We start from the raw sequence: 13,349 nt of genomic DNA on the forward strand, positions 1-13,349 counted from the left end.
CCCGGGAAGGGAGGACAAAGGCTGCCTTAACATTGTCTTATTACCCTGTCATAAATTCATTGTTACCATATCTGCTTGTTATCTTTCAGAGTAGCAGCCATGTTAGTCTGTATTCGCAAAAAGAAAAGGAGTACTTGTGGCACCTTAGAGACTAACAAATTTATTTGAGCATAAGTTTTCGTGAGCTACAGCTCACTTCATCGGAAGCATTCAGTGGAAAATACAGTGGGGAGATTTATATACATAGAGAACATGAAACAATGCATGTTACCATACATACTGTAACCAGAGTGATCACTTAAGGAGAGCTATTACCAGCACGAGAGTGGGGGATGGGGACCTTTTGTAGTGATAATCAAGGTGGGCCATTTCCAGCAGTTGACAAGAACGTCTGAGGAACAGTAGGGGGTGGGGTGGGATATACATGGGGAAATAGTTTTACTTTCCGTAATGACCCATCCACTCCCAGTCTTTATTCAAGCCTAAGTTAATTGTATCCAGTTTGCAAATTAATTCCAATTCAGCAGTCTCTCATTGGAGTCTGTTTTTGAAGTTTTTTTGTTGAAGAATTACAACTTTTAGGTCTGTAATCGAGTGACCAAAGAGATTGAAGTGTTCTCCAATTGGTTTTTCTATGTTATAATTCTTGATGTCTGATTTGTGTCCATTTATTCTTTTACGTAGAGACTGTTCAGTTTGTCCAATGTACATGGCAGAGGGGCATTGCTGGCACATGATGGCATATATCACATTGGTAGATGTGCAGGTGAACGAGCCTCTGATAGTGTGGCTGATGTGATTAGGCCCTATGATGATGTCCCCTGAAGAGATATGTGGACACAGCTGGCAACGGGCTTTGTTGCAAGGATAGGTTCCTGGGTTAGTGGTTCTGTTGTGTGGTGTGTGGTTGCTGGTGAGTATTTGCTTCAGGTTGGGAGGCTGTCTATAAGCAAGGACTGGCCTGTCTCCCAAGATCTGGGAGAGTGATGGGTCCTCCTTCAGGATAGGTTGTAGATTCTTGATGATGCGTTGGAGAGGTTTTAGTTGGGGGCTGAAGGTGATGGCTAGTGGCATTCTGTTGTTTTCTTTGTTGGGCCTGTCCTGTAGTAGGTGACTTCTGGGTACTCTTCTGGCTCTGTCAATCTGTTTCTTCACTTCAGCAGGCGGGTATTGTAGTTGTAAGAATGCTTAATAGAGATCTTGTAGGTGTTTGTCTCTGTCTGAGGGGGTTGGAACAAATGCGGTTGTATTGTAGAGCTTGGCCGTAGACAGTGGATCGTGTGGTGTGGTCTGGATGAAAGCTGGAGGCATGTAGGTAGGAATAGCCGTCAGTAAGTTTCCGGTATAGGGTGGTGTTTATGTGACCATCGTTTATTAGCACTGTAGTGTCCAGGAAGTGGATCTCTTGTGTGGACTGGACCAGGCTGAGGTTGATGGTAGGATGGAAATTGTTGAAATCATGGTGGAATTCCTCAAGGGCTTCTTTTCCATGGGTCCAGATGATGAAGATGTCATCAATATAGCGCAAGTAGAGTAGGGGCGTTAGGGGACGAGAGCTGAGGAAGCGCTGTTCTAAGTCAGCCATAAAAATGTTGGCACACTGTGGGGCCATGCGGGTACCCATAGCAGTGCCGCTGATCTGAAGGTATACGTTGTCCCCAAATGTGAAATAGTTATGGGTGAGGACAAAGTCACAAAGTTCAGCCACCAGGTTAGCCATGACATTATCGGGGATAGTGTTCTTGACGGCTTGTAGTCCATCTTTGTGTGGAATGTTGGTGTAGAGGGCTTCTACATCCATAGGGGCCAGGATGGTGTTTTCGGGAAGATCACCGATGGATTGTAGTTTCCTCAGGAAGTCAGTGGTGTCTCGAAGACAGCTGGGAGTGCCTGAGCAGGGAGTCTACATAGCCAGACAATCCTGCTGTCAGGGTGCCAATGCCTGAGATGATGGGGCATCCAGGATTTCCAGGTTTATGGATCTTGGGTAGCAGATAGAATGCCCCAGGTCGGGGTTCCAGGGGTATGTCTGTGCAGATTTGTTCTTGTGCTTTTTCAGGGAGTTTCTTGAGCAAATGCTGTAGTTTCTTTTGGTAACCCTCAGTGGGAACAGAGGGTAATGGCTTGTAGAAAGTGGTGTTGGAGAGCTGCCTAGCAGCCTCTTGTTCATATTCCAACCTATTCATGATGACGACAGCACCTCCTTTGTGGCACCTTAGAGACTAACCAATTTATCTAAAATTATCTAAACTACTACATGCCACAAGGGGCCACAGCAATGGTTCCCTTAATCCACCCAGCAATATTGTTAATCTATCCAACTATACTCTTAGCCCAGCAGAAGAATCTGTCCTATCTCGGGGCCTCTCCTTCTGCCCCCCCACCCCCACGAACATGATACAGTTCTGTGGTGACCTAGAATCCTATTTTCAACGTCTCCGACTCAAGGAATATTTCCAACACACCTCTGAACAACATACTAATCCACAGAGACCTTCCTACCAACACTACAAAAAGGAGGACTCTCGGTGGACTCCTCCTGAAGGTCGACACAGCAGACTGGATTTCTACATAGAGTGCTTCCGCCGACGTGCACAGGCTGAACAACTAACAACTATCGCCTCCAGAGAAAGGGAAGTGCCTAGAAGATGTAAAAGGAAACTTAGTTTGATAGCATCCTGTCTGGCAAGAACTCACTTATCAATAGCTGGGATGTGAAATTCTCACTTCTGTATTGTTTTGTCATTATAGTTCCCACTTTGCTATTGTTTGTCTGTATAATCTCTGTCTGGTTCTGTGATTGTTCCTGTCTGCTGTATAATTAATTTTGCTGGGTGTAAACTAATTAAGGTGGTGAGATATAATTGGTTACATAGTCATGTTACAATACGTTAGGATTGGTTAGTTAACTTTCAGGAAAATGATTGGTTAAGGTATAGCTAAGCAGAACTCAAGTTTTACTTTACAGTCTGCAGTCAATTGGGGTAGGGGGTGTGTGGGTGGGTGTGGGGAGGGGAAATGAAATTGGAATCATGTTTGGCTAAGGGCAGGAATGGGAACAAGGACACGGGTGTAAGGCTCTGTGGTGTCAGAGCTGGGAAGGGGGACACTAAGGAAGGAAACTGGAATCATGCTTGCTGGAAGTTCAGCCCAATAAACATTGAATTGTTTGCACCTTTGGACTTCGGGTATTGTTGCTCTCTGTTCATGCGAGAAGGACCAGGGAAGTAAGAGGGTGAAGGAATAAGCACCCTAACACTCATCTGGAGTACTGTGTCCAGTTTTGGGCCCCACACTACAAGAAGGATGTGGAAAAATTGGAAAGCGTCCAGCAGAGGGCAACCAAAATGATTAGGGGACTGGAACACATGACTTATGAGGAGAGGCTGAGGGAACTGGGGTTGTTTAGTCTGCGGAAGAGAAGAATGAGGGAGGATTTGATAGCTGCTTTCAACTACTTGAAAGGGGGTTCCAAAGAGGATGGATCTAGACTGTTCTCAGTGGTAGCTGATGACAGAACAAAGAGTAATGGTCTCAAGTTGCAGTGGGGGAGGTTTAGGTTGGATGTTAGGAAAAACTTTTTCACTAGGAGGGTGGTGAAACACTGGAATGTGTTACCTAAGGAAGTGGTGGAATCTCCTTCCTTAGAAGTTTTTAAGGTCAGGCTTGACAAAGCCCTGGCTGGGATGATTTAGTTGGGGATTGGTCCTGCTTTGAGCAGGGGGTTGGACTAGATGACCTCCTGAGGTCCCTTCCAACCCTGATATTCTATGATCTTGATTATCACTACAAAAGTTTTTTTCTCCTGCTGATAATAGCTCTTCTTAACTAATTAGCCTTTTACAGTTTGTATAGAAACTTCCAACTTCTCTGTATGTGTGTGTGTGTATGTGTGTATATATAATAATATATTATATCTTCTTATTATATGTTCCATTCTATGGAGTGAGCTGTAGCTCACGAAAGCTTATGCTCAAATAAATTGGTTAGTCTCTAAGGTGTCACTAGTACTCCTTTTCTTTTTGCGAATATAGACTAACATGGCTGCTACTCTGAAACCCATCTAATAAATTTGTTAGTCTCTAAGGTGCCACAAGTACTCCTGTTCTTTTTGCAGATACAGACTAACACAGCTGCTACTCTGAAACATATCATGGTATCACACTCTGCTCAGACAATGGTTTTTGCAGTTGCCAGGATTGGCGGGTGATGGGCAATCGAGGGAAGGAATGATCAGATCAGTGGTTAATTGCTGTCTACAGGATTATCCTGACAATCTGTGGAGGACTGTTACCCTTCATAGTGAAATGAGGAACTGCTTAAAGATGAATTAGAAAATCCTAAAGAGCCAAGGTCAATGGAGTGAATTTGGCTTTCGATGCCTTGCTTTAACCTTCTGCCACCAGAGCAGCGCTGATGATCTGAGAGCGCTTTGTCATTTGCAAGACAGAGAAAGGATTGTTTAAGCACTTTGATCCCAGGGAGCCTGCCTCTGCTCCCATTTCAGGCAATGGTAACACACCCATCATTTCAATGGAGCAGGATGGAGGCCTGCAATTATAGGCATAGGAAAACAGGTAACAGATCTAGTGACTGATCAGTCACTCGTATTTTAACTGGAAATGCTTTGTGGATTGTCTCTTTAAAATAACTGGGCCAGATTCTACACTGATCTCTAACCCATTGGGATCTATGGAACTGCTTGCGGTAAGGGCCTGATCCTGCAAACACAAATGTAGGTGCTTAGTTTATGCAGAGGTGTAATCCTGTTGTTCTCAAAGGGGCTGTATGTGCAATAGAGCTAAATGCATGCATAAGTGTTTGCATACGCCCAAGTTAGCACTGGGCTTGGTCCATCGTGTGATGGAGCAACCTTGAAATAATGCAGCTGAATTCTGTCCTGGGGCGTGCAAGCAGGGAGCTCCCTTCAATCCCCACATGCAAATCCGGGGGCCCTAAGTTTGCCAAGTGCCTGATGTAATCTTCTAGTGCAGGCACGTGGATGACACTTGGCTGAAGCTGCCATAACAGGGGGGATGGTTATTTCTGGGAGAAAGGCAAATCGAATAAACCCAAAGCCAATTTGCGAGAGGATATAGAACAGAAAGAGGCAATGTGCATACATGGGAAAGGTTGCGCACCCTTAACTCCCATTGGCATCAGCGGGACTTGAGGGCGCTCAGCCCCTTGCAGGATTAAGTCCATGGCAGTGAGAAAGCAACAGGAAAGGATGGATATATTTTGTCCTGTCTCTCATTGACTTCAGTGTGGGTAGGTTTCCAGCCCAGGTATAACCATAACAATGGCATATGTTGTGTACACTTGCATAACATGAGCTGGGTGGCTTGAGCTCAGGGGCTGTTTACTTAGGCCAGTATTTTTAAAAGGGGCCTCTACTTTTTGGTGCTTCTATTTTGGGGTGCCTCCAACTTTGAGCCCCTCGGGCCTGATTTGCAGAGAGGTTGAGCACCTCCAATTCCAGCTGGCGTCCGTGGGAGCTGCGGGTGCTCAGCCTGTCTGAAAATCAGGCTGTCAGAGAGCTAAAACTGGGAAGATGAAAAATGGAGTTACCCCAAATTACAGTTCACTTCTGAAACTGGGGGGAGGAAGATGTTCTGAATTCCACTGGATGAAATCCTGTGCTTCCTGGATCTCTGGATGGCAATGCAGACAGGGGATAGTGTGGGAGGGTAGCTGGTCATAGCGGGAGGGGTGGTGGATTCAACACTCTGCAGGAATGGCAGTCCCCGGGATATGGAGAGGAGTGATAGCCAGCACTCATCCTGGGAAGGATTAGGCATCATTGGCGATCCCTTGATTCAAGGATGATCTCTACCACGGATTTACAACTGGGGCCTGAGATGATTCAGGAAACCAATCCTGGAACCACAGGTCCGCCCACAGTATGTACAGACATTTCCTGGTGGGTCAGTTGCCAGCTGGGAGAAAGTTCTTTCTTTTTCCTTCCATCTCTCTCTTTTCAGCTTCGAGGGCAAGGTTCTGCTCCTTGAAGTGGGCCACTGCCTGATGGAGGATGTGGTGCCATTGAGGTCGGTTTGTGGCTTGCTTCTCCCAGCTTGTGATATCCACATCAGTTTTCCTGAGATACGCTTTCACTGTGTCTTTGTAGCATTTCCTCTGACCACCAGGGGATCTCTGACCATGGGTGAGCTGAGACTAGAGGGCTTGTTCTGGGAGGTGAGAGTCTGGCATCAACACACAATGTCCAGCCCAGCGGAGTTGGTGCATGAAGATCATTGCTTGAAAGCTGGTGACATTGGCCTCATTGCTGGCATTAGTGCAGTGATCTTCCCACTTGATGCACAGGATCTTCCAGAGGCATCCTTGGTGGCACCTCTCCAGACTCTTGAGGTTCTGTCGATAGGCCACCCAGGTTTTGCATCTGCAAAGGAGTGTAGGAACAGCAATTGTCTTATAGACCTGGATCTAGATGTCCTGACAAAGGTCACAGTCCGTGAAAATATGTCAGAGAATTTCCCAGGCACAGCTGACTGACAAACAAACAAATCTTTTATCTGAGGATCTCCCAGATACTTTATAGACATTCATGAATCAAACCTTTGACCCCTGCTGGAAGGTAGATAAATGTTGTTTTCCCCAGTTTTATGGATGGAGAAACCAAGGCACTGAGAGTTGAAGGACTTGCTCAAGGATGTGCAGCAAAGTAGTGGCATAGACAGAATAGAACCCAGGAGTCCTGACTCCAAGTCTCCTAATATGTAGCCAGGTACAGGGGAATAGGAGAGAAAAGCATCCTGGACAGCATGTTCAGGGGGAAGAGACCCAGAAATGGGATGAGGGGACAGGGGTAGGAAGGCAGATGAGACAAATTCAAGCACAAAAGCAGACAAATCTCTTCGTTTTTTATCATTGCAGAGACAGCGTAAACACATCACTCCTCTTGCAGTGCTACTCCACCATGTAAGCAATTGTTGTGGTTGTCACAAGGAAGTTAGGTCCTCGCATCCAAGCTGTGTGTAAACTTGCCAATTCTTTCTGCATAGCATCTCTGACATAAAGCCTTTCCTAGCCAGCCATGCAGCTCAAACTCTCAGCATACCACGTCTCGATTTCTGCAACATTCCTTTCTCTGGCCTTGAGAAATGCAGTCTTGTCCCGCTCACCTCCATTCAGAATGCTGCTGCAAAGATGATTCTCCTAGCCCATCGCTTTGACCATGGCACCCCTCGCTTTGTCTCCCTCCACTGGCTCCCCTTTCTCTGTTGCGTCACACACAAACCGTGTGGCTTCACATCCAAGGCCCTTCGTGACCTATCCCCACCCTACCTAGCATCTCTTGTTCGCTATTGAAATGTCGAGTCCTGATCGGCCCATGGCGTCAGCCTCCATCATCGCCCGCTTGTTAAATTTTCAAACAAGAACCTCCGTGCATGGTCCCATGCTGCCTCTCGCACTTGGGAGGCGCTCCTCATAAACATCCTCAAAGCTACCTTATTGGCCTCCTTCAATTCCCTCCTTCAAACTCTCCTTTGCCGTGATGCCTACCAAAAAATGGACAAAGGTTCGGCTGCTGGTGTGCTGAGACCACTGCCTCGCAGGCTGCTCAATAATGTTTCCTTGTACTTCACCCTCTGTCTCTCTGCATCCATCTGTTGTCCCTGGTTTTAATACTTCAATTGTCAGGGCTTTGAGGCCGGGATTGTCTTTTTGTTTTGTGTTCGTACAGCGTGTAGCACAACAAAGGCCTGGTCCAGGACTAGGGCTCCTAGGAGCTATGGGAATACAAATAATTATTATTGCATTATTTGATCGTGAATGGGTGTGGAAGTGGGATTGGCCTGATGGCAAATGGGAGGGGAGGCCCCATCTCCTGTGACATCGACAAATGGATTTGGCCAGATATTAGAAAACTTTGTGACGGGAACAGTCTTGCAGCAGCCCCAGTCAGGTGGACTGGATTGGACCTCTCATAGGTGTTTCCCATTTTTGATTGGTCTGAGGCCTGGTCTACCTGGGAAAGTTAGGTTGATATAGGTACGGCGTTCAAGGGTGTGAATTTTTCACACACGCTCCTGAGCACTGCAGCTCTACTGAACTAACCCCTGGTGTAGATGGGTCTAAGTCAATGGGAAAATGCTCCCAGTGACCTAGCTCCAGCTGCTTGGGAAGGTGGATTACCTACAGCAATGGAAAAACCTTTTCTGTTGCTGTGGGAAGCATCTGTGCTACAGTGGCATAGTTACGGCACCATAGCCGTAGTGCCTGTCTTGTAGACATGGCCTGATTCCCTCATTCCAACTTTAGGTATGAACAGGACAGTTTACAGCTTGTTTCTAGTTGTTGTATAATCCAAGCCATGCTGATCTCAAGACAGAAAGAAATACAGGATGTTGTGTATGTGGACTGACAAAAGTTTAATGCCCCTAATCTGTTAGGAGCCTAGAAAAAAATTTTCAGAATATGTTATTTATATCCTTATAAGTCAAACTTTAGGCTTATTTTCTAATAGATTGTCTAGCTCACTTTCTGTTTTCCTTATCCCATCTCTCCTTTTCTTGCTGAAAACCATCAGTTTGCCGCTGACCTTACTTTTACTTTTCACCTCACAAATGTTTATTGATCTAGCCAAGATGTGATTATGTTGGAAAGATGTGCTGCATCCCAGAAACTCTTACAATGTGCTCTGCATTACCAAAGGGGATGGAGACGAAAGGAAGGCAAATCAGGACAACAGAATGCATGTTCTGAAATGTACGCCATTCAAGGGACATGGCAGGTTCAGGCAATCCAAGCTGAAGAGCAAGGGCCGGAACATTCACAATTAGTTGTTCAATTCCAAGGCTTCACCTAGGGTCATTTAAATCAGTGAGAGTCTCTTCACAGACTTCAGCAGGCTTTGGATCAAGCCCATATAGATCATCCCACGGTGTAAGGCTTGACTTCAAATCTGATATGTCATAGACAGAATGAATGAAGTGCTGCTCGAGGGAGAAATGGAAAATCAGGTGAAATTCACTCCTGTGCTGAGGACCTGCACTAGATCTAAGCACTAACTGAGTCCTACTCGTTAGAGCTGGGTGGGGAACAGTTTTCCGCTCCTGGGAAACTTTTGGTGATTTCAAATAAATTTTCCTATTCTGAATTGGGGGAGGAGGGAAGTCAAATGCTTGCAAATCTTCATGACCCAATGATTTGAACAAACGTTTTGGTTCCGGTCAATCCAAACATTTTATTTTGATTATTTTGAAACATTTCAGTTTTATTTTAAAATTTGTTAAAAGATTATTTTTACTAAAAATTTACTTAAATTTCCAAACAAAAAGTCACTTTGAACCAAAAATCAAGAATTTTTTGTTTGGACAATGTCAAAACAGGCAGTTCAGACAATTTCAAAGATTTTTTTCAATTTTTGACGCAGGATGTTGGTCCAAACGGACCCTTTCCCACATTGGTATTTTTAGATGAAAAACCATTTTGTCATAAATTTCTTGATTGGCTTTGCCACTTAAATCATGCTCTGAGAGCACATGACTTTTCAGCTGAGTCTGCTCTAACTTACACCAAGGATTGAATTAGCCCCTAGGGTCAGGGGCTTACAAAAGTGTCTTTATTTGTATTGATGTAAAGCCTAGAGGTGCCAGTCAGGATCAGGTCTATTGTGCTATGGACCGTACTCAACACATAACAGACTGTCCCTGCTGCAAAGAGTTGGGAGAAAAGGAGGAGAGCAAAGAAGGAAGGAACGGAAGCTGAAAGCTCTGTAGAAAACCCATTCTACAGTAAGTTTAAAATTGGAGGCACCTCTGAGCAAATCTTTGAATGGAAAGAATTGCAATATCAGGCAAATAGAGGAAAGGTTGAAAAGGAACATTTGTAGTGGTGAATGAAGAAGAAACTTAAAGAGAAGAAACTCAACCCCAGCCGCTTTCCGCTGTCTCTCACATGTCATTAGCACTATTTATTACCATAGGCCCCAATCAGGAGCCTGTGTGCTTATACTGGGGAGACAATGTCCCTGCCTTGAAGAGCTTACCATCAAAGGCCTTGGTATTACAAACACTAAAGCACAGGAGTAACTTTATCCCTGTGAGCAGCCCCATTGGATTTCTTCTCCTTTCACCACTACAACTTTTACCTTTCACCCTTTCCTTTTATTTCCCTCTGACTGTCATTTTTTTCCTGCTATCCATCCTGACAGATGGAGGTCAATGGAATTATATAAAGTTATGTACATGCTTAGGAATCTGTGGGATCAGGAACAAAGAAGACAATTGCCACATGACAGAGGAGAAAGAGGGAAAGCTATAACATACAGACAACAATTGAACATGAATATTATGTTCACATAATCCTATTGAAATGACTATTCCCCCCCAAGCCAAGACATTGTTAGCAGATCTCGTATAGGCTTGGCTGGAAGCAGTGAGCCTTGAAGATGGATTTGAAAGAGGAGAGAGGGGTGGGTTGATGGATCAGTTCAGGGAAAAGTGTTCCATACAGAATGGAAGAAAAGGCAGATATTTGTAGGACCAATGGACAAAGAGATGGTGGAGGCTGGGCCTGTTGGCACACTGGAGTGGACACGAAGGATGCAATCATAGACAAGTACAGAAAAGTAGGGATGGGCAGAGCTGCGAAAAGTCTGTAAGATGAGGGCAAGAAGTTTGAATATAATATGGCGGGAAAAGGGTAAATTAGCAGAGACGGGGAACTGGGGTAATGAGGTTAGAGTGATGGAGGGAAAATCCTGGCAGCCGTGTTTTGAATGGATTGGAGGACTGGAGTCAGGCTTGGGAGGCTGGAAAAGAGGAGGTGGCGAAAATCAAGATGGGAGATGATGATGATGAGATGGGCTAGGGGGAGGAAAAATAGAGGACAGGATCCTGGAAACTCAGGGCAGGTGAGGAGGGTGTGGTCAGTGGTGTCAAAGGAGAGGAGAGCTCAAAGAGGATGAGGATTAGAAGCCCTGAGATGTGGCAACAAAGGGGTTATTAGAGACCTGTGTTTCACACCACTGCTCAGCCAACTGAGCTTTGCTGCAAGCCATTCCCCCTTCATCTGAGTGTTCAAAAACTGTTTGGAGAAGGGGCCTTCCCCTATGGGAAAAGCCCTATAGACTAGAATAGAAAGTGATAATCTTTCTATAGGGTTTTTAAAAAATAAATAATTATAAATAAACCCAATAAAATTAGGTTCTGTTTATTAAAATTCCTATTGTCCAATGCACTCTGATAACTGTGGATTAGCAAACTTGCATTGTTTTAAGTATATTGAGATGTTTGGGTCATTACTGGAAGATGGTAGCAGCTCATGGGGCGGCGGTGGGGACAGGGAAAGACAGGCACTCATTTCTCTGTAGGGAGATATTGTGGCTTCCCTTTAGAGGTTAGTTCGGGAGAACATGAAAGGCAAGTAAAAAAATTGTGCAAAAGAAATTATTTCTATGTAGGGTTCCTTGTTTCATAAAGGTATGGTAGATGAAGAAAGGACTCTGTGCATGATGAATGGGGCATGAATTTAATAAAAGCTAGTATACAGAATGCAAGAAGAGCTTAGAATTAAAGCTGGCCTGTTAAGAGTTGATGAAGCCCCTCTCAGAACAGAGTTAACTACTGTCACATGCATTCAATTAAGGCCAGATCTGCAGCTGCTGTGTACTGCAGTAGCTCCATCCAAGTCAATTGGGCTATGTTGGTTTATGCCAGCTGTAGATCTGGCCCTAATTAGTCTTGGGTCAAAAGCCTGTCCCCTCAACAGCATAATAATTCTATTTAACACACACACCCCACCCCGGCAGCTGAAAATAAATGTGATTTCTCAAGAATATCTACCATGAAAAACATACGGAACATTTATGACTGTAATTTACCAATAGTTTACATGTGTGGCCTGTCCATGCATGATTTTCTGTCTACAGAAGTTGAGAATAAATAACTTCATCTCCTCTTGAGGGTGAAAAATCAAAGACTGTCCAATGGCATTTTATTGGTGACTAAGTTGTCACTACAGTAAAGTGAAACATTAACAAGAGTTAAATAGACAGGCAGGATCGCTCAGCAAGATTAATTTTCAGCCACACAGGGCTGGGATCACACACAGCACAGGGAATTGCAAACATGGCAAAGGAGAAAGGTACAAAGGAAACAGCAAAGAAAAAACAAACTGGTGAGAGATTTTATACTTGTTTTCCTTGCTAATTAAAGAAAAGACAGAGAGAGGATACAAAGAAAATGCAGATGAGTCTAGCAGGACAGGGTTTCTTTCATCTTTGTTGGCTATGGGGTTTAGTGGTTCGAATGTGGGGTCTATTCTGGACTCTGCTACTGATATGCTACTTAGCCTTTGGCAAATCACTTAACTTCATTGAACCAGATCTTCAGATAGTATAAATCAGTGTAGCTCTGTTTCAGTCAATGCAGTTATGATATTTCACATAATCTAAGAATCTGTCCCTCTGTATCTCAATTCATCTGGAAATTTACACGCATAAAAATGTTTGGATTCAAATGTTTCATAGGGCGCTGTATTATTATTGCCTTAGGACAGGAGTGGGCAAACTTTTTGGCCTTAGGGCCACATCGGGGTTGAAAAACTATATGGAGGGCTGGGTAGGGAAGGCTGTGCCTTCCCAAACAGCCTGTCCCCTGTCCCCTATCCGCTCCCTCCCACTTCCCGCCCCCGACTGCCCCCCCAGAACTCCCGACACATCCAACCGCCCCTGCTCCTTGTCCCCTGACTACCCCGTCCCGGGGCCCACCGTCCCTAACTGCCCCCCCAGGACCCCACCCCCATCCAACCCCCCCATCCCGCTCCCTGTCCTCTGACTGCCCCAACCCCTATCCACACCCCTGCCCCTAACAGGCCCCCCCGGGACTCCCACACCTATTCAACCCCCCCTGTTCCCCATCCCCTAGCCACCACTCCCACAGAACCTCCGCCCCATCCAACCGCCCCTGCTCCCTGTCCCCTGACTGTCCCCTGAGACCCCCCGCTCCCTTACCATGCCGGAGCTTTAAATCAAGATAGGATATGTTTCTAAAAGATCTCTCTGGGAATTATTTTGGAAAAGTTCTCTGGCCTGTGTTATGCAGGAAGTCAGACTAGATGATCAGAATGGTCCCTTCGGGTCTTGGAATCTCTGAATCAAGTCAAAAAGAAGATCAGCAAAACAATGAAAATATTGCAGTGAATGATATCACTAGTAGCAAATCTTCTCTAAGTGCAGAGTGGAAATAAGTGTACACAAATGCATTGGCCACGGGGAAAGGAAGCAAGATACCCAGTGAAGTGATGCTGACTAAGGGAGATTAGACCTTAGAGTCGGGAGAACCAGCCCATCTCAATTGCAGCATGCCCCCTCTGTCTCT

The 13,349-nt window shown here is 45.2% G+C and overlaps 1 protein-coding gene and 1 long non-coding RNA gene across 2 annotated transcripts in view; one reads left to right on the forward strand and one right to left on the reverse strand.

The window, feature by feature from the left end:
* LOC140895441 (uncharacterized) overlaps positions 1-13,349 on the reverse strand; it is a 43,484-nt gene that overhangs the window by 22,052 nt on the left and 8,083 nt on the right. The window lies entirely within an intron of this gene.
* Positions 12,043-13,349, forward strand: part of SLC15A2 (solute carrier family 15 member 2) — a 71,286-nt gene continuing 69,979 nt past the window's right edge. The window contains exon 1 of the mRNA XM_073305083.2: positions 12,043-12,147. Coding sequence (XP_073161184.1) covers positions 12,099-12,147 — 49 coding nt within the window. The 5' untranslated portion in view covers positions 12,043-12,098. The remainder of the gene's footprint in view (positions 12,148-13,349) is intronic.

This window comes from Lepidochelys kempii, chromosome 11 (genome assembly GCF_965140285.1).
Source record: "Lepidochelys kempii isolate rLepKem1 chromosome 11, rLepKem1.hap1, whole genome shotgun sequence".
NCBI lineage: Eukaryota > Metazoa > Chordata > Testudines > Cheloniidae > Lepidochelys > Lepidochelys kempii.